At 36.6% G+C, this 22,833-nt stretch overlaps 1 protein-coding gene across 1 annotated transcript in view; it reads right to left on the bottom strand.

Moving 5' to 3' along the window:
• SYN3 (synapsin III) overlaps positions 1-15,934 on the bottom strand; it is a 233,573-nt gene extending 217,639 nt beyond the window's left edge. Inside the window, exons 1-2 of the mRNA XM_058189703.1 lie at positions 15,818-15,934; positions 13,601-14,064 (exon numbers count right to left, since the gene is read on the bottom strand). Coding sequence (XP_058045686.1) covers positions 13,601-13,914 — 314 coding nt within the window. The 5' untranslated portion in view covers positions 13,915-14,064; positions 15,818-15,934. The remainder of the gene's footprint in view (positions 1-13,600; positions 14,065-15,817) is intronic.
• Positions 15,935-22,833: the final 6,899 nt, after the last annotated feature.

The following is a 22,833-nucleotide window of genomic DNA, read 5'->3' as shown; positions in this document are numbered from 1 at the left end:
TAAATCCTGAAAAGAACTAATTTATCACTTATCCACTTAGACAGTTCTCTGTGTTGTATAAGGGTATAAGCTTGAACTTCAAGGAGGACTATGGAGTCGACTTTGTTATTTCTTGGTCCATATTTCTTCGCAGAGAATCTATTACTTTGAAATCACATTCCTTTTGTGGGTTTAATATATTTACAGTCACTTACCTCTGAATGTTTTCAACAGTCTTTATGAGTGCATCAAACTTTTTAAAAAAGCTTTTAGTTAAGTATTGCACATTGCCAAACAGTCTATTTTCAAATCTCAGGCTCCTTCCCTAGTCTGTAATCTGATATATTGTTGTTCTATGAAGTAGGTAAGAGAGTTCTTCAAAGCAGGAAAAAAAAAACCACACACACACACAAAAAGACAGAGGAGCAGAGAAATATTTTGATCCAAAATTAAAAGAAAGATTTAAAAAAAAAGCTCCAAACTTTTTGCAAATTAATAAAATCCCTGTAGTGAATGCCCAATAAAAATGTAAATCAAGTAAAACTATTTTCACTATCCCAGGACATCTATAAGTGTTTCCTTATGGAAAAGTGAAAATCATTCAAAACAACAAATTAAAGCAAAAGAAAATAAAAAACAAATAGAATCCAACACAGGATTAAAATAAATCAGCATTCAGCCAACTGGTCAACTTTTAAAGATAAAAAGCAAAATAAAACAGAGGATTAACAAAGGTGAAGTTAAAACATGAGCATGTTTAAGTAAGAGAACTGCTGAGAGAAAGATGTATGCCCAAAAGGGAATTGGAATCATCAAGACTCCCCTTGCCAGGGGAGTTCATGGCCATCCGAAAGCCATCTTGGGTCATTCCTAAGTCTTCCCATTCAAGTCCAGGGAGCAGGACTCCCATAGAAACAGCATTGGCAGTAAAATCAGCAGATTGTCAGCAAGAAAGAAAAATTCCCTACAGTTCAGCAACCATCTTGGGAAGGAACAAAACAAAACAAAACAAAAAAGCCTATTTTGCCCCCCCCCCCCAGATTACTTGTTATTTGGATGCTATTACTTATTGGCAGCAGTATTGTCAGTTGCAGGATGCTTATTGGTAATAGATAATTGCATAAAATGTAATTTAGCATCATTTTATAGGTTACATAGTCACAAATTGGAACATTCAGGTTCTTGATTGTACAGGATAGCAGAGAGCTCTTTGTGAGAACTGACAGAGAAAAGATTCCATTATACTGCTGACTTTGTTTCCTGTTGCTTCATAAAAGTACATGGTATAGTATTAACTCTTTTTAGTCCCAGTGCAGTCTTCATCTGAGTGCTGTTCTTCCAATACTCCTCATAAGTGCAAAATCTCTTGACAGAGGGCTAGTCTTGCATTTAAGAATCAGGGCTAGTATACTCTGGAAGGGATACTAATCCTGTGCTACACAAAAGGTTAAACTGGGAAGGCAATCCCAGCTCTGCCGGTGTGTGCTGCTCTTTCTGTGATCATTATGTGTATATTACAGATTTTCTGCTGCTTCAACTAATAAGGGATTTTCATGGCCATACTTTTAGTTTTCTGGCTCCATGGCTACCCACAGTTCCTCCTAAATGCTGGCAGCTATGAGAATAATTTTGGACCTACTGCCAGCATTACTGTCTTCTTGTGACACAATTTAAGAACAGAATTTGTTCAAAACAAACACTGATTTGTTCTTTCAGCTTCGTCTCACGCCATTCCTTTGTGTCTGCAACAAGTTAACCAGACCATTTTAAAGTATGGGTTTATACACAGGGGTGAAATCCAGCAGGTTCTGACAGGTTCTGGAGAATCGGTAGCGGAAACTTTGAGCAGTTCGGAGAACTGGCAAATACCACCTCTGGCTGGCCCCATAGTGGGGTGGAAATGGAGATTTTGCAATATCCTTCTCCAGAAGTGGGGAGGGAAGGGGGATTTTGCAGTATCCTTCCCCTGCTATGCCCACCAAGCCACGCCCAAAGAACCAGTAGTAAAAAAAATTGGATTTCACTGCTGGTTTAACACTCATTTAGGACAGGACTAGACTTGTGTTTAGAAATAGCTTGGCTGATGGGTCATAGGCAGGGAGCAACTTGTGACTTGTTAATTGAGTTACCTGATAAATAGATAAACATATTACTCCAAACATTTGTCTATATTTGCTCAATCCACATTATAGTAAGAGATTCGGTTATTTTTCACTCACCAGCCTCCATACTGAGGCAGATCAGGATACAAATTTTATGCTGGCATATTTTTCTTGCAGATTCAGGGCCTGGTATAGAGTACTTCAACATAGCCATGTGGTTTCATTTAGTGTCTTACTGCTTAGAACTGATTGCCTGCAGGAAATGTTTAGCATCTTAAGGAACTTAAGAACAGTGATCTGGCTGATTATAAACTTGTAAGCAAATCTACATATCCATTGACAAAGAAGGACAACTGGATTGTTCAATTCGTTTGTTTAAACTTCCTGAATCGAACTGAATTTAAATTAAATTTAATTTCCTGAATTGTTTACATATTAAAGAACATTTTGCAATTTAAATCTTTTGTTAGTTCTAGTCTAAAATAACCTCATAGGAGCCTTCTAGGCAGGATTTATGAAGCTGATCCGTATGGATTTTTTCTTCTCTCCAGCATTTTTTTTATGTGAAAAGAAAAGATAGAAAGTCCATTCTCACCAACTAGCACCTTATATTAACTTTTATTTTATTTATTTATTTATTTATTATTAAAATTTGTATACCGCCCTTCTCCCGAAGGACTCAGGGCGGTTCACAGCCAAGTAAAAATGCACAATACATTATAAATACAATTAAAATACAAGTAAAAAACTTATTTAAATTGGCCACAATTAAAATTTGGAGATAAAACCCATTAAAAAACCCATAACTTAAAAAACTAACCCAGTCCAGCGCAGATAAATAAGTAAGTTTTGAGCTCGCGGCGAAAGGTTTGCCATTTAACCTCATTAAATTTTATTAAAATGCTAGATTTCCAATTGTTTGATAGTTGTTATCCATTCATCTTAATAACATCTTATTTGTAATCTAACCATAATTTTCTTTCAGTATGTTCCTGAGGCTGTAGATAATTTTTTTCAGAACTAGTTCTCTTTATTCTTACTCATAATTCATACATTAAGAGTTAAACAAAGACCAGGAATGATAATCTGAATCTTTACATAAAAATGTAAATAAGATGGCAGAGTAGCTAGAGAGATACCGGTTATAAAACACTTTATTTATTTTATTTATTTATTTATTTTGTCACAACAATATATGTAGGAATCATACAAAAGATTATATATTATATAAACATATATGGGTAAATATAAGGAGGTATAAGCATATATATAGAAAGAAGAAAAGAAAAACAATAGGACAGGAACGGTAGGCACGTTTGTGCGCTTATGTACGCCCCTTATGGTCCTCTTAGGAATGGGGTGAGGTCAATAGTAGAAAGTTTTTGGATAAAGCTTTTACGATTATGGGAAGAGACCACAGAGTCAGGTAAAGTGTTCCAAGCACTGATGATTCTGTTACAGAAGTCATATTTTCTGCAATCTAGATTAAAGCGGTTGACATTAAGTTTAAATCTATTAGTTGCTCTAGTATTATTGAATGGAAATTCTTATTCCTTGATTAACCGCAGACAGCTATAGTGTTCACCCTTCTGCCCTATAGGGTAATGTTGTTTTTAAATTTAAAAATCAATATGGCTAATATTTTTCTCCCTTTCAAACTTCAAATAGAATAGCTGAGAGGACTATTCATATGTAACAAAATGTAGTCTTTGTTTGGTGCTTATATTTTATATTATATTAAGTGGTGTTCATAAGAGCACCAACGTGCCTACCATTCCTGTCCTAATGTTCCCTTTGATTGTGTCCAATTTCATATAGTTACTACATACTTATGATTATATTTATGCTTATATATCGTATAGTTATTTTATGCTTATGCTGATATATACTGTTGTGACAAATAAATAAATAAATAAATTTTAGCAATAATCAAATTGTTCATATGATAGTCCATACCACTTTGTTCTTGGTGTACTGCTTTGTTTATTCTCTGCTTTATTTTTTCCCCTTCTGTTTGTTATTTTATTTTCAATGAATGAAGAGAATAATGAAAGCGCTGAAAAGGAATGCACGGATGGATGCATTGCTATACTTAATCAAGCTTCCTCAGAGTGTGCTGCGCACATTTGCTTTGTACATACTGGAATTAGACATTTTTATTTTTAAATGGGTTTTACTGTTTTAAAATGTTTTAAATATTTTAGTTGTAATATATTTTTTAATTCTGAGCCACCCAGAGTAGTTTGCTCAGGGGGACAGCTATAGAAATGACATGAAATCAATCAATCAATCAATCAATCAATTAATCAAATCAAGCACATGTTCCATTCTGCTCTAGAAGCAGAGATTGATAGAATAGAATAGAATTCTTTATTGGCCAAGTGTGATTGGACACACAAGGAATTTGTCTTGGTGCATATGCTCTCAGTGTACATAAAAGAAAAGATATGTTCATCAAGAATCATAAGGTACAACACTTAACAATAGTCATAGAGTACAAATAAACAATCAGGAAACAATCAATATTAATATAAATCGTAAGGATACAAGAAACAAAGTTACAGTCATACAGTCTGTATGACTATAAGTGGAAGGAGATGGGTGATGGGAACGATGAGAAGATTAATTGTAGTGCAGATTTAGTAAATAGTCTGACAGTGTTGAGGGAATTATTTGTTTAGCAGAATGATGGCGTTTGGGAAAAAACCGTTCTTATGTCTAGTTGTTCTGATGTGCAGTGCTCTATAGCGTCGTTTTGAGAGTAGGAGTTGAAACAGTTTGTGTCCAGGATGTGTGGGATCTGTAAATATTTTCTCAGCCCTCTTTTTGACTCGTACAGTATACAGATCCTCAATGGAAGGCAGGTTGGTAGCAATTGTTTTTTCTGCAGTTCTAATTATCATCTGAAGTCTGTGTCTGTCTTGCTGGGTTGCAGAACCAAACCAGACAGTTATAGAGGTGCAGATGACAGATTCAATAATTCCTCTGTAGAATTGTATCAGCAGCTCCTTGGGCAGTTTGAGCTTTCTGTTATCAGTATTTCAACCATTCCCCTATGTTTGCAGACACTGGCTGCTACATGATACACATAATATTGTAATGACCACTATAATTTAGTTGTCTGTCTATATTTTCTACTATTGTAGGTTATTTTGGAATTATACTTTTTAACAATAAAAATTTAAATAGCAATAGTACAGAGGTGAAATGTAAAATTTGTTACTACCAGTTCTGTGGGCATGGCTTGGTGGTGGGGTAATGTGACTGAGTGGGTGTGGCCAACTTTCTTTTTTTACTTTTAAAAGCATTTTTTTACAATCTCTTCGGCTGAAAAGGTTGTAGAAAAAATTCTTTTAAAAAGCTCCTCTGACGATCCCAGCTGAGTTGCCTGATTGTCAGAGGGTTTTCTTTTCTTTTAAAAGCATTTTTTTTTGCCTTTAATAGAAAAAAAAATCCTCTGACGATCGGGCAACTCAGCTGGGATTGTCAGAGGAGCCTTTTAAAAGATTTTTTTCTACAACCTCTTTGGCCAAAGAGGTTGTAAAAAAATGCTTTTAAAAACTTCTGATGATCAGGCAACTCAGCTGGAATTGTCAGAGAAGCCTTTTAAAAGAATTTTTTCTACAACCTCTTTGGCTGAAGAGGTTTTAAAAGCCTCTGACGATCCCAGCTGAGCCGCGCAATCATCAGAGGCTTTTTTTTAACCTTTAAAAGCATTTTTTTGTCCGAAGAAAAAATGCTTTTAAAAGTAAAAAAAAAACAACCTCTGATGATCACATGGCTCAGCTGGGCCAGGGAGGGAGGGATTTTTGCTACCGGTTCTCCGAACCACCCGCCGCAATCGCTACTGGATTGGACGATCCGGTCTGAACCGGGAGCATTTCACCCCTGCAATAGTACTTAGACTTATGTACTGATTCACAATACTTTATAGCCCTCTCTAAGCGGTTTACAGAGTCAGCATATTGCCCCCAACAATCTGGGTCCTCATTTTACTGACCTCGGAAGAATGGAAGTCAACCTTGAGACTGATGAGATTCGAACTGCGAAATTGCAGGCAGACAGCAGTCAGCAGATAAATATTGAGTTTACCCACATAGCCTATTTTTGCAAAGCTTTCGTCTTTTCCTATTGCTCAAAATCTTGATGGTCCTACAATACACTGTTATCAAGGACCCAGAATAGAACCATGCTCTGCTGCTGTGTGTACATCTCTAGTGTGTGATGCTGTTAGGATAGTGTTGGTGGTTCCTTACTGAAATTCAGACATGGCCAATTTTAAGAAAAGTTGGTGGTATTTGACGGTAAGATAGCAATGAGTGTGTGAGGATAAATTCTTAGTAAACAGTAAGCGGGACATCCTTACGCCGGGGCAAGGAAGCTTTGTTGATGATATCTAATAAAGAACCATCAATTTAAAAAAAAGGCAGCAGAAAAGGAATGCAAGATTTGCACAGTAAAAAGCAGTACAAAGCCAATAAAAAATAGAATCCATATGACAAGCGACAATTGCTCAATAAATGTAGATGTTCTAAATTATAACCATCTTTAGCTAATCTGGCTACTCATTTTGGGGATCTAATTTCACTGTTTTAGAACTAAAAGAAATTCAAGATTACTCTAGTATATCATTTGCTAATCCCCTATAAACAATACATCAGAAATGGTAATAACGCTATACATCATGGAAATGTTTGTTATGCATTTGTTTTCAGTGGAAACAATCCAGCTGAAATTTGGAAACAAGAAAACTTGAAAACCCCATGAGAACAATAAGCAGCTGAAGTTCACTCCTGGGGCTCAAGCCACATGTCCCATACAAACTATACCTGCTTTATTATCATGGGTGAGAGGCCTGAACTGCTTTAACAGGTGGTTCAACTTATAAATCCACTTCAGCTATAATCAGTGTATAAAATGATGTGTGTGCTAACAGCCAAAGCAACTCATTTCCTGAAGCTATGCCATCTGCAACTGCACACACTTCACTTAAGGAGCTCATTAAGCAGACATGAGCAGGCTAAGGAAACCACAACCTGACAGCCTCAGAGTGGATTAGCATTATCTACCTTTCCTAATGCCAAAGTCCATTCTTGCCTTCTCCACCACCTCCTATTCAATCATTACCTTTATTGCTGAGAAGGAAAGAAGAAAGAAAGCAAGCTATATGGCCTCCCAACCCCAGTCACTTTGAGCTCTGGCTCAATTCACTTTGAATTCCAGTTCCAGATGCCACTAGCCCTACTTTATATGTCATTGTGCCTTCATATAGCATAAGCCTAATTTTCAAGTTATGTTTGTCTTTTCTATAGCTTCTTTGTTATCACTGTCAGATCGCTAAATCATGATAGTTTATTTTTTAATAGTTTGGCTGCACTTTTGGCTTGCATAACCATAATGTTACCTTGGAAAGCTATTTATATGATCCACTAATCCACAGTCTTGGGGTGAAGGGAGTAGGTAAGAAAAGAGGTAGCAACTGATGACATTTGCATCATAATGTTTGGATGCAAATGATGCCCCCCCCTTTCAGGTTTGTTTTGTGCATAGATGAAAATAAGCACTATCCAGAAAATAAGCCCTAGCATGTTTTATGCATGCATCTAATACAATTCTGATATTCTGCCCAGAATGTTATATCAGATGGTGGCTACATGTTTTAAATAAATAAATAAATTAAATAAATAAATTAAATACATGTCACTAGTCTCCCCAAAATATGTCATATATTTTGTATACCATTTTGGATTTTTCGGCAATAAATCGTATGCTATTCAGCAGAGAGGCTGGAATGAAGGCCTTTGACAACTATAAATTATATTCCTCCACTTTTATGCTTAGTGCTACTGCATAGAACTGCCAACTCATTGGTGAATAAAATGAAATGGTGTAACTTATTGCATATAGTAGCTCGTATCTTGTGCCAAGACTTGGCAGAGTCAGGCAGCTGCCTGAAGCTTCTGAATAAATTGCTTTGAGTGCCTAATTGGTCTGGCTGTTAGTATACCATCCATGTAGGATAGCCAGCAGAAAAAGCAGATAACCAAGATTCAAGGAAGTCAACTGCCCCACATTTTGAAGCAAACCATCTTATTCCATGGCTCCTGGAAAACAGTTTCTCCAATCTTTTTTGACTTTACTACTTTGTAGGGTTGATTTTAACTGCTGGATTTTATTTTCCAGAAATAAAACTATTTCATTTTTCTTTTTCCTAATAAGTTTTCAGAACTTATTCACTTCTGCACCGTTGAAAAATGGTCCTAGGGTTCTACCCACAGGGACTTCAAAGGTTTGGTACAAAACTTCTGTTGCAGCCCTGCATATCTTCCTTCCTATTCTGTTGTTGTTTTTCCCCAACCTAAACATTTTTGAAGTTCCCCAAAAATCTCAAATCACAAAAAAAGAAATACTGTGGTTTTAAACATTTGAATCTCTGCATGCCTGGGTAGAGAATGCTTTTCAATTGACAAGAACTCCTGTCAGAGCCTGCTTCTTGACTCCATTGTTTTCCCATTCTTCTCAACCATCAAGTCTATTGAGTGTCATCACTCTTTTTTTTCCTTGTAATAAACATGGCAGTGCAAGACTCAGGAAGGGGTTGTCTGGCCAAAAGGCATTTTCTGTGTTCCCTAATTAATGTACATTAGCTCAAGTGTTTCCATAATCGGTGTGGTGAATATAATCACAGACCCACTATAAGACATTCAATTATAATGTTCTGAGGCATCTTTGAAGAGTGATAACAGTGACCATGTGGAACTGCTCTCTATCTGTAACTTGCAGATGCTTTACCATTATCTTTCTTAAATATCATGTTTTATTTTATTTACTTAGATTTATAGAGCCACCCATCTCATAAATATGTGACTCTGGACAGCATACAAGACAACAATTAAAAACTCCATGACAATTTAAAAACCAAAATAAGTACAATTAAACTGATAAAACCCAGGAATAGGAGAATAAACAACACTTAACCTCATACAGATACTTTATTAAGAGTTTTTGAAAGTTTGAAAATGTTCTACATCATTTTGTAAACTTTAAAGTAACCTAAGGCAATGTTGTCTCAACAGAGCTTCTAGCATCATGTTTGCCCTATGGCCAAAGTGGGTTATTAACTTTACAACTGTGCAGTATTAAACAAAAATATTGAGAAGTTTCTAATGTGTTATAATAATATATGAGCTGATTTGTAATGTAAATATAAAATAGTTCAAGAACTAAGACATTAGAAGTAATGTTTCAGAATTATATTTTCTCTTAAGATTGCTTCTTTGTTTAATAATATTTAATGAACTACTTTCTTACGCTTCCTACCTACCAAATGTATTTATTTTAGTTAAACATTGCAAAGTATGTTACTTTCCAGTAGCATACTCCAAACAAGGCCCTAGGGGGTTAAATGTAGTACATTTAAGGAAACTCTGCTAAAGTAATTAGGCTACCAAATTTGACTCGCATGACTGTATTTATAACCTAGGAGGAAATATTTTCCAGACCCCTTATGCCTATTTTTGTATCAATGTTAATCCTTATAGTTCTTGGCTATTTTTCTGCCAGGAAAACTGGATCCTAAGTTGCTTTAAATATATACTACATAAAGTATAAATACAAGTGGCAGCAGACTTATGAAACTCTCTCAGTTATGTGAGAAGTGCTATTGGTCTTGACACTTTGACACAATTACCTGGAATCAAAGGCATTAATTGATTATAGCTTGAATTTTTTATGAGGCTCAAAATCTCTAGGCAGCTGTCATGTGCTGTAATTCTGCACCTGATTTGCTTTGTTTAGGATTGCAGTGGGTTTGCTTTTAATATTGTACAGAAACACGCTACTGAATGCAATTTGCACATGATAGTTCAGCTAGTTTTAAGTTAAATCTGTTCTCATATCAAAATGAATCTGGTCAGCATATATTTAAGCACACTATTAATATTTTCATACTAATAGTATTTATAAGGGAAAAAATGCTAAAGACATGCAGAAGTTCATGACTTTGGAGATATGTTTGTGTGCAACTCAGGGTTTCTTTTCTTTTGACATCCTTTTTTTAAATTTATTTACATTTATATCCCGCCCTTCTCCGAAGACTCAGGGCGGCTTACAGTGTGTAAGGCAATAGTCTCATTCTATTTGTATATTTACAAAGTCAACTTATTGCCCCCCCAACAATCTGGGTCCTCATTTTACCTACCTTATAAAGGATGGAAGGCTGAGTCAACCTTGGACCTGGTGGGACTAGAACCTGCAGTAATTGCAGGCAGCTGTGTTTTAATAACAGGCTTCTTACAGCCTGAGCCACACCTTGTTGAAAGGGAATTCTAAATATTATTTTTCCCCCAGAGTTACACAATCTTTATTTATTTTTGTCAAAGAAAAAATGTGCCTTTGTTTCCCTATTCAGAATAATCCATACGTAGACATGTAAGATGAGCAGCTATTAAACTTTATACTCTACTTACTGAGTGAAGCATTTCCAGTCAGAAGTCCTCTAGTCATTGCAATGAACTTAATAATTTACTTTTAGCTGAGTTCAAATAATGGCACTTGCTAATACAAACAACCAGAATTATGGAATCATATGATTGAAAGGGACCTTGGAAGGCTTCTGGTTACAGAACACATATCCACTAATTATCCTATACAAATGACTATACAATCTTTGAAGCCCCTTCAGTGATAGAACACATATGACTTCAGGAGGCAAACCGCTCCACTAATATTCCTCTTTATTTTGAATTTGCATGTCTCTCTATAAAATTTCCACCCATTAGTTAGCATGATCACTGAATGAAATGAATGAAAAGTATAATTAGTACCTCATGTTATGGCCACATTAATAAATCTAGAACAGAAGTATGATCTGCCATACTTAAGCATATTTTTAAATTCTGTTCAATTCACCTGTCAAAAAATATGAATCTCATGATGTTATATGAACACACCAACAAGAAGTCAATTTGCAACAGTTTGAAATTTAAGATAGCAAGCTTTTAATTGCTTCTGGTAAGGACATGACGAACTAACATCCCTAGCAGAGAGGGGCAAGATTATGGCTGAAAATAGTCGGTACCGAGACTACAATAATCTCTCTGGACAAAGGAGAACTCTTGAAAGTGCCCATATATATTCCTAACAGTTGATTTTCATGAGAACATGGGAGGAATTGAGATTTTTGTGGCTGTCTTGTAAATATCTAGAAGTTGTGAGATTTCTTCAAGCTTGTGGCCATCAATACAGACATAAGATTAATCTGAGCCTCATCTCTTTGGATTTAATTTTTTAAAAATGTCTTTGCAAAGATTGAGAACCTTTGGAATGGCAAGTTTTATTTGATTTACTGAAAGAGTTTTCTTCATTCCTTTAAGAAAGGAGTTTTAATTAGGAATTTAAGTATTTGTAAAAAAAATTACAAAATGTGGAGCAAAAAGGTAATTAGCAGTGGTGAAATGCACTTACCTTTGCTACCGGTTTGAAAATGGGAGCGTGTGCCTCTTCTGTGCGTGAGCAGAGGGTAAAAAATGGGATGTAATGACATCCTGGCAGGTGGGTGGAGCCTCCCGCCGCCAGCCCTACCAGCTCGTGCGAGCTGGATAGATCTGGCCAGATTTCACCACTGATAATTAGAGTGTTAATTTTAGAAATTTTAATGGGATAAGAATCCAGATGGACTTGAATTAAGATTTTAAAATTAATTGTAAGAATTCTTCCCATGGGAAACTATCTATGTTTGTAGCTCAGAGTTGAAATGAGGGATCCTTGGTGCTTTCTGAGCTTGGTCCACTTGGTGCATTGATGTTACCTAGTTTGGATAATGAAACATCTTTCAGAAAAACAATCAAGCTCAGAGAGCACCAAAGACCATTCAAAAAATTATAGAATCAGAATTTGTCTCTGCTGGGAAAGGTTAATATGTGGTCAGAATTCAGTCTAGCAAGAACATAATTCAATTTAGAGCTGGCAAGGAAATTGACAAGAGGTGGAACTTTTCCTCTTGAGTGAGGTCATGTGCCTAGATTTGGCTGATGTACAGTAACATGGAGTTCTGCCATTCTGTTTCCTGATGCTTTGAATACACATCTGTAGTCCTTTCCCTGGACTTTTAAAATTCTATTCTGACAGGTACTCTTAGGAAATGAAAGAGTCTCCAAAATAAATCCTTCAAGCAGAAAGAAGCATGCACTTTTCTGCAGTTGAATTACATGGATGTATTACATATGAATAGCTAGTTTATTAAAAGATACAAAAATTAGCAAAAAAAATATTATCCCTGAATCTGCTATGCATTCTATTCCACTGAAAAGTAAACTACCACAGCTAGGAAAAGAAGCATGGGTGTCTTTCAGATTTTCTGATCTACCACATTCATTGTACCTCACCCATTGGCCAAGAGATGTGAGGTCACCAAATTTTTAATTTAACACATTTTGAGGACTATTGGTCTCTCACTTTTGTCACGTGTGAAAAGCTTTTTTTAAATATTTGAATTTCAGTCTATGCAAATCTAAGTTCTTATATTCAGGAATATTATGAACAATTTGATATTATGATCCATGGAAAGCTTGGTCATTCATACATTTCAATGAAAAGAAAAGCATGTTTGCTCATTTTGCTTATTGGACTGAAGATCCATTGGACAATATGTGGGATACCAGATTCCAGAGCCCTCAATATGCAATTACTATACATATCCCTGTATGAGGAGGTACTTGAGGAAGTACTGACACCTGGTGCCCTTCTAATGCAATTACCTGAAGCATAAAAATCATAAACAGGTTAGGAGGGGAAAGACACACAAATTTACCCTCCTATACAAAAGATAGCAGACAAATCTATCCTAAGAAAATGCCATCATTAGTATTAGTATATTTGTTGCACCAAAAATATTTGGTAAGATACTGGAGTCTACCTCTCCTTACTTCTCCCGAAAACAGAAAGATAAACATTCTGGATCCTGATAGTTTTCAGACTGTGAGTCAAATTACAGTTAGAAAGCATTTGACAGATGGCCAGGAGGAAAGAATAAAATAAACAAGTTGTTGGGTTCAGCTTTAAATATCTACCAGGTAGAGTCCTTGAATACAAAGAATTTAAATAACAACGATTAACATTCTCATAGATGTCACAGGGGCACTTCAAATATGACTGGATTAAATTTATTTAGATGTTTAAAGTGGTCAATTTTTCAAATGAACCATATCAACAGACAACTTCCTCTGATGTTTATAAAATAAGTGGTGGAATTATTTTCATTTCAAGCAATACAGATGCTAATAGCTATAACCTTGCAATCTGTTATGTATCTTCGAATCCCAGTAGCAACCTTTCGAAGATATCACTTTGATATTACATTTTCTAAGCTACTGTGATCCGCATTCAGAATATGGTATGTGGTGTGCAAAAGAAATAAATTTATCTGAGATGTGCATTCCAGAGGCATTAATCAATTTGAGTTCAGACCTATCAGGGTTACTGCAGCTGAAACAAACAAGAAACAAAACGTGGCTACTTACCAATCTGTGTGGGGGTCATCAATTATCAAGAGAATTTGGGGTTTCTGTTGAGCTACAGGGACTGGTGTTGCTGATTGCTCTATGAGTCCTGCAGCTGCTTGTGTGGTTTGCTTCATGGCACTGGAGATAGAGTTGAAGATGCTGGTACCAGAAGAAAGAGCAGTTGGTTGCTGTATTGGCTGCTGCCTCCTCTCTGTTGCTGGGGAAACAGGGTTGCTGGTGGAATTATCTGGACGCTGAAGGTCCATCATGTAACCATTTGGCAAGTTAGCCACAAAACTACTGTCTGAGAGACGCCTTCGCAGGAAATTCATTCTGAAAACTTTCCCAAAGTAAGGTCGAAGAATGAAGAAGTAGATTCTAAAGGGTTCTACTGGAGTTTTTATGAGTTGGTTGATATTCTATCACCTTCAGTTCAGAAGAGATATTCTGCCACCTACAATGTTCCTTTCTTTAGTTCTCACCTGTGAAATGTAAGAGAAAACCCATTTGAATCAATCATTAGCAGGCTAGCCCTACCAGAAGGCCAACAAAACAACTGCTTCAGGAGTCAGGTGACTGAAAAAGATAGCAATAGGAGCTCTCTTAGTATTTTCCAAAGGAAGATAAAGGGACGTAGGCCATGTGGTCTTGCCTGCAGTTCCTTAGCTCAGCTGTGTGGAGAGGATGCTCTCTCATGCAATTCTAGTAAAAGAGCAATTCAGTAGATCTCAATTCACTGGCAGTGCAAAGAAATATATTACAGAAACAGCAAAAACATTCAAAAACAGGCTACAAATGAAAAGTAATGTATTACATATGGGCAAATTAATAAAATATATAATTCACAAGATTGTACAAGTAAATTAAAGTGCACAAGTAATTGTTTATAGATAAGCAATTTGATTAATTAAATGCAAAATGTATTTATTTATTTCTTTGGCTCACAATCATATACTGGGCATAAGAAGTCTATTCTTAGACTCAACATGTAGGCCGATATAAGACATTAATGTTTTAATACACTAACATATATTTTGCAAGAACAATTATGCTCCCAAACTATACCTTTTTTTGCTAAATATATTTTTATAAAATTTTTACAGTTCAGTGTTGAATGTGGGAAACATCAAGTTGACTTACAAACGTGCTGATCTTTCTTGAGCTGAAAGGAATAGTTAGTAATAAAATTGAACATTTTTTACCCTTTGCTTGAAAGAGAAACATCCTTCGGCTATTATATTTTGGTATATAATTTTATCTGGCAATACTTTCTAACAATAGGAACAACTTCTCTCCTGATGATAAAAGAATCCTATCTTGGTAACTTAGTGAGTTGCAAAGGCCTTTTGTAATGCCTGCTTATCAGGGAAGCCAGAGACAGTTCGATAAAAGCCAGCCGTGCCAGAGAAATAAATCTTTTAAAATTACAGAAGCTATCTACATTTTTCAAAGCCTGCCTAAAATGACACATTGTTTGTCACTCCCCTTTGCCTTTGCATTTCTTAAATCAAATTCCATCTTTAAGATGGAACAAGCTGAAGGCATTCTTACCCCAAAGATATAGAAGAAAATAGAAGATATGGATGCAATCTAATATAGAAAAACAAATGTGTACATTTAAAAAAAAAATCTAAAAACAAACATGTTGTTTTTATTTCTCATTTCTAACTTTTGTGTTGGATGGTATACAATGTAATCAGTACTTGCTGAGTTCTAGTCTTAAATCAAATCAGTCAATCCTAAAGGAAATCAATCCTGACTATTGCTTGGAAGGACACATACTGAAGTTGAAACTTAAATACTTTTGCCACCTAATGAGAAGAGAAGGACTCATTGGAAAAGACCCTGATGTTGGGAAAGATGGAAAGCAAAAATAGAACGCAATAGCAGAGGCTGAGATAGTTAGATTGTTTCATTGACGCAATGAACATGAATTTAGGAAAACTCCTGGCATACTATGGTCCATGGGGTTGCAAAGAGACAGACAGCAACGTAGTGACTGAACAACAACAGTCTTAAAGCAAAGTTCATATGGAATCACGGTTGGCATGAGTAGGGCAAGGTCTTCCTTTACTGGGAGAGATTATCCTTTGAAGTACATTGTTAAGAACTTTAAGATAAAGGGACGTTATGCTGGCTAAGGAATTCTGGGAGTCGAAGTCCACACATCTTAAAGTTGCTAAGGTTGAAAAGCACTGAAATAGAAGGTAAGGATCAGGGGCGGGTTCTACTTACCTTTACTACTGGTTATCATCATGTCTGCACGTGCTCTTCTATGCATGCGCAGAAGCTTTTGCGCATGCGCAGATCACTTTTGTTGACGTTCAGGTCAGTGGGCGGAGCCTCCCACCGGTTTTACTACCAGTTCTATAGAACCGGTCCGAAGCAGGGGCAACCCACCACTGGTAAGGATGTAATAAGAGAATATAAATCCTTCCATTCCCCACCATTCAGTCAGAGTGAAGAAGCTTCTTGGATGAGAAGCGAAACATCTTCAAAGAAAAAAACCAAGAAAGTTCAGTTGCCTCCTGAAAAAGCACCTTTGGTACAACCATGACCTGGATGACTGAGAATCTCTACAGACTTTTAGCTATGCAGTTTGGGATGCATACCCTTTGAATGGTGTGGGAATATGAATGGATTTCCAGAAACAAATTGCAGACTACAGGAACCATTAGCACTACTCCTTCCATTCCCCACCATCCAGTCAGAGCAGAAGACATTCTTGGATGAGAAGCAAAACGCCTTCAAAGAAAAAACAAGAAAGTCCAGTTGCCTCCTGAAAAAGCACCTTTGGTACAACCATGACCTGGATGACTGAGAATCTCTACAGACTTTTAGCTATGCAATTTGGGATGCATACCCTTTGAATGGTATGGGAATATGAATGGATTTCCAGAAACTAATTGCAGACTACAGGAACCATTAGCACTACTCCTTCCATTCCCGACCATCCAGTCAGAGCAGAAGACATTCTTGGATGAGAAGCAAAACGTCTTCAAAGAAAAAACAAGAAAGTCCAGTTGCCTCCTGAAAAAGCACCTTCGGGACAACCATGACCTGGATGATTGAGAATTTCTGCAGACTTACAGTTTTTCTCTTATAATAATTTTCTTTCTAGATTCACCTTATTTTAGTATTGGCCTTGTTACCCAACCCATGTTATATGGTCCTGCTTGGAGGCTTTGTTTTTATCCCTGTCCTAATATTCCTTTTTACGCTTAATCTTTTCATGTATTCAAATTTATACTTTTACCTGTTATCTTATATATACTTGACAAATAAATAAATAAAATAAAATATTATCTATCTATCTATCTATCTATCTATCATCTATCTATCTATCTATCTATCTATCTATCTATCTATCATCTATATTATTCTAGAAGCATGGTAAAGTAGGATTGTCCTAATTTAAATTTTTGAAAAAGAGGATGCTCTGGAGAGGGGATTGCTTTACAGAAAGTAAGGTGCACAATATTTACTTAATTATTGTTTTTCTCATTGTATCTCTCTTTCCGTCTGTCGCTTTCACCCTTTCTCCCATCCCAATGGTGCATTTTATCTACTATTAGATTACAGCATTAGTAATTGAAATTGAAGCAGTGTTTGCCACCTTCAGAAGAATCTGTCTTTAAAGCCAATCAAAAAGTATGTTCAAATAATCTAGCTTTTAATGTTATAGTAACAAACATAAATATTGGGTAGTCTTCTCCATGGAGCTGATTCCATTAGAAGACTGCCAGTACATCACACCATGAAAAAAGACTGTCTTTTCTTAAGTGAGATCTTCATATATCGTATACAGCAGTGGGTTTCAAAAATTTTTACTACTGGTTCTGTAGGTGTGGCTTGGTGGGCGTGGCATGGCTTGGTGGGCGCGGCTTGGTGGGTGTGGCAGGGGAAAGATACTGTAAAATCTCCATTCCCTCCCCAATCCAGGGGAAGATACTGCAAAGTCCCCATTTCCTTCTGATCAGCTGGGACTTGGGAGGCAGAGAATAGATGGGGGCGGGGGCCAGTCAGAATTTTTACTACCGGTTCTCCGAACTACTCAAAATTTCCACTACCGGTTCTCCAGAACTGGTCAGAATCTGCTGAAATCCACCTCTGATCATATATACTAAAATCTCTCTTTCACCAACCAAAAGAAAGAGGATTCTCTGATTTACACTGGTTTCTGAAAGAGTGAGAGATCTGGTTTACCAATTGTATTAAGCAACATCTTACTTAATAACACAATCAATTGAGTCTGTCTTCTATTTTGTTGAATGTATACAGTGTTCAATAGCAGCAACTGTATTCTTTATTCATACTTCCCTGCCTAATTCCTTCCAGATGCTTTGAATCTCAATTCCCGTAAACAATTGCTAACCCAACCTGTCTGGAGGCTGCAATGATGGGAAAGGCCTTGTCTCAACTGTCACTGTCTCAGTTACACCCTCTGACTAAACTCCTACAGTACTGCTTTCCCATGAGCAAACTGTCCATGTGTTACATTACAAATCTATTTCTAATAAACAACCATTCCTCAGCACACAATCAATATGCTGCTGTCTTTATGGCAGTGGACAAGTAAGCGAGAACTATAATTTCTCCCTTGGAGCTATCCAACATGCCTCAGTGTTAGATCAGGCGAATGAGGAGGCAGGAGACTCAGCGAGTGACAACAGCTCTTTTTATTAGAGTGAGAATCCAGCAAGGGTCACCGGTCAAGAGTGCCCCTTATATACCCACCTGGCTGAGGCACCAGTCAATTAGCAATGCTTATTTTCCCGCCAAAAATCCCACCAATAGATTCATACACAACACTCAGGTACTCAAGAAGCCATAAAGATGGTTTCTAAATGAAGCCAGAAAATTGGAAATAGTGTCCATTCTTTCCCTAGTGATCTTATTCATAAGGGTGGATCTGAAAAATCTGTTTTAGTTCCTAACAGAGGGATTTTTTTTCCTGCAGCTTTTATAAAGTGTTGCCTACTGCACATCAGGCAATGATGTGACAGAATCCCAGACACTTTGAGGAAATTAAAAATCTTGGTCAGACCAGATTTTGAGGACAAAAGATTATAAGGTTTTCAGGAAAACTCTAATATAGAGCAATTGACTCCTTTATACATTAACTTTGATTATAAATGGCTCATAGTTTTGCTTATTTGCATTTTCTATTCCAGCATTGGCAGGACAGAATTGTGTCTTACAGACTGAACATGCAGCCTATCATCAACAGCAGATAGCTATTTATTTGGAATTTGGATTATTCCAGATAAATATAATTCTATCACAATATGTTTTCCAAATAGGTGTCGCAAAACAGCTGGTGTTTATATTCTCCTCTATTATATTCACTGCTTGCTTACCATATTTTTAAACTACCATATCCTTTCCTTCCTCCCTGTTCTTAGATTGTTTGATAATAAATGTAGAATTATTACTGTTATTATTGCTACAAATATTTTTAAAAGCCAAAGAATCAAAGTTTTTCCCCCCTTACTGCCCCCTCCATTAATCTAAAATCCTCTGTGAATCATTTTTCTAAACTGAAATTCTCAGAAGGCAAAATGAAAAAAAAAAAAGGCCACAATTTCTAATTTCTAAGAGGCTTTTATTTTGAAGCAATAAAGAAATTTTAATGCATAAAATAAAAAGGAGCCTGAGGGGAGTACAAATACAACTTCATTATTGAAAGCTTTGGCTGAATTATTAACATTGCTGGGGTTAAGTCAGGCAATATTTCATAGCAAATCCTTGGAGAATTTCTTTAATGTTTTGAATTGTATGTAGAAAGTATCCTGGTTTTTTTTTAAAGCCACACTGAAATCTCAAATTTTGTGTTCCACTATGTCCCCCCCCCACAACTAATCTGGTCTCCCAGACATGTCTCAATTATAAAATTAAAATGGATGTACAAATTAACATTATCTTTCCCTTCCCACTAATGCAAATTCTGGATAAACATGTTTAAAATTAGAATGTTTAGCTCCCATTCACCCACTTTACAAACTTCAAAGTTTGTCTGTAATAAATTATGTTTTTGTCTTGTGTTATATGACCTAGCCCTAGTCTACTTATGCAGCAGTACAGTATGGTAGAATCGAGACAAAAAGAGAGTAACTTCACTGCTTTATTCAACAAATAATGTCCCCCCTGCCCCAAGGGATGGGGGAAAAAGCCCAGTGCACATGGAAAGAAGGATGTTTTCTGGCTACTTTTAAGCTATAGTAGTTTTGTATTTACAGGGAGAATTAAACAAAATCAAATATAATAGAACCTCAACAAAATATGTGAGAGTATATTATACAAAAGCATGCTCCCATTTATGCAGCACTTGGGTAACACTTTCAATGTACAATATTTGCCAACTCATTTTTTTTTTTGACAAAGTTCCTCAGTGAGGTGGTTAGTAAACCTTGACTTGTATAAAAGAGTTCCAACACATTTCTCTTCTAATTCATTATCTAACCCAGGTGTAGTTAACCTTTTTATACCTACCGCCCACTTTTGTATCTCTGTTAGTAGTGAAATTTTCTAACCGCCCACCGGTTCCACAGTAATGTGCTGTGTATCGTCGACTGTGCATGCCTCTTGCGCATTGTGGATTGGGTTTGGGGGGGCGGGCAGCTACCAGTTCTGCTTGTCTGTTACAGCTGGGTGGTGTGGGGGGGAGATGCGCGAGCTATTCTGGGACAAGACTGTTTTGTTTGCAGTCGCACTATAGTGCCATTTAGTTTCACTTACGTAATGTGAACTAAATGGGCGATACAAATAGTATATTTTCAGAAATTTAAATTGTCACGGGGAATTTTATGAAAACCTAATGAAAATGTTTTTAAATAATGCTATGAAAATTTTTTAAAAAGTCAATTAAATAAAAAAAAGGAAAGAATCAGACAAAACCCCTACCGCCTACCATGAAAGCTGGAATGCCCACTAGTGGGCGGTAGGGACCAGGTTGACTACCACTGATCTAATGTCTCCTTGTTGTCATACTAGGACATCTTAAGGTGACTGCTGAATCACAAGTAATTGTTACATATTACATCGGGGTCCACAGCCCTCCCTGGGCTGCAGCCAGGCCACAACCTGTTTGGAACCCCTTGTGTGAGTGGCAGCCACTCGTGCTCACACATAAAGTTCTATTTTAGTGAGCTGCTCGCACTTGTGTAGGTCCCTACCACTCACACAAAACCATCCCCTCTTCTACCCTCACCTGACTGCCAAGCCAGAAAGATTGGGGACTGCTGTACTACATGAAACAATTGAATGAAATCTACTGAAAATTTTCCATGTTCTTTCTTAATGCTGCATTGCTAATACACATGTGCATTTATACATCATTCTAGAAAAATAACTACCATATTTTTCAGAGTATAAAATGCACCTTTCCCCCCCAAAAAAGAGGGTAAAAATCTGGGTGTGTCTTATACTCCAAATGTAGCCCCACCCATCTTCTCAAAAGGAGGTTTCAGAAGCTGAAAAAAGCATCAAAAATGAAGCTTCAAAAAAGAAGCCCCCAAACAGAGCTTCAGAAAAGAAGCCCTCAAACAGAGCTTAAGAGGCTTTTTTTTTTGGAAGCTCTGTTTCTGAGGCTTTCAAAGGCAGAAAAAAAAGCAAAAAGAAAAAAAAAGCATGGCTTAGAGCTCACAACCAAGGAACCTGTTGCTAAAATTCACCTCTGGGAACAGCTGATTCGGGGTATTCCGGGAGGCCATCCATCTGCCAATCAGCTTTTTTTCTCATTTTCCTCCCCAAATACTAAGGTATAAAAACTAAGGTATAAAAACTTATACTCTGGTGCGTCTTATACTCTGAAAAATACGGTAAGTTCTTCATCTTCACTCCCATATCCTAAAGATTTTCACATTTGTTATCTTCTCCCTGAAAAATTGGTAGGTGTAAAGAACTCCTTGTGTAAGAAAATCCACAGCCATAAATTGAAGCTGAATGACAGATCAGCCAACAATAAGTACTTGGGCTGTCAGCTTTCCAGCAAACAAGCTTAGTGTCTTTAACCACTGAGATTGTTAGTGATTATACCACTACAAGTATTCTCTTGGAAGTTTCTTCTTAGTCCCAACCTTGCCAGCTTTAGCTAGAGCTGGACTTCAGGGCTGAAATCCAGGATTTTCTAATCTCCAATAGAGATTGAAAGATAATGGGGCAGCTTTTGTACGGTCTGATGAGGACAAAACAGGAGTAATGCTGCTCATCAAAAATTCCTTATTTTTAGAAACATTTTACACTTAGGAGATACCTGACTAGGTATTTTCAGAATTATTGATGACCAGTTTAAAAAAAATAATTACTTTCTGCAAAATGGTGCTTGATCTGTGATTGTCCAAAGAAAGGTTGCAAAAGTTTATGTCTATGACTTAAACGAACCATTGACCTGGATAGACCTCTGACTATTCGTGAGATGACAGTAATACAAAATGTTGCATACTATTGGGCAATTCAGCTAGCCCGTAAATGAAAAAGAGAGATGTGTTGGCAGGATCTATATTTTCTAATCTTTTTGATTATGGTGCATTCTTCCTTTTTATCTTCCTAAGTGATTTTCAGGTTGTATTGCTGTGCTCCTGGACCCTATCCACTTCTTTCTTTTTTCTATTTGGATTTACAATCTCATTGTAGAGGAAAGCAAAAGCTCAGCTGCACAATATTTTTCAGGTTGCTCCTGCCTACAATTTACTACTGAATGGCTAATTATTTCCTTCTGTCTAAGTAATTCAATGGTATGACAAGGAAAATGAGTTTATTGAATGTTATAATCAATAGATTAGACATGCACTGATCTATGTAAATGGAAAAACAAATTATATAACTACGTAGTATGAAATTGTATTTGCGGAAAAGTTGAACTGGCCAAAACATTGTGAGTTTAACTGTTGGCAAAGACTTTGATTCTACCTATATGATAAATACAAAAGCGGACCACTTTAGACCAGCTACTAAATCTGAAAGCAAAGTAGTCGAGATTGACAAAAGGAGGAAGGGAGGGCATGTTCACAAAGTTTGGGCTTTGCTTTATTTTTATTGAGAAATTTTTTTCAGCATCCCTTTCCTATCCTTTTTTACTTCTTATTTTTCACACGTGATACTATTCTACATGCCCTCATGTAGAGTTAAATCAACTCTGAAGAAAAAGCCCAATGAGATTTCCTATACTTGAAATAAAAGAACTGTCCAGCTTGAGTTCATATCAAATCAACACATACTGATTTTTGCATTGGTTCATGAGTTGGATTGCT

The sequence above is a fragment of the Ahaetulla prasina genome, chromosome 7 (genome assembly GCF_028640845.1).
Source record: "Ahaetulla prasina isolate Xishuangbanna chromosome 7, ASM2864084v1, whole genome shotgun sequence".
NCBI lineage: Eukaryota > Metazoa > Chordata > Lepidosauria > Squamata > Colubridae > Ahaetulla > Ahaetulla prasina.
This window is presented reverse-complemented; position numbering and strand designations above follow the sequence as displayed.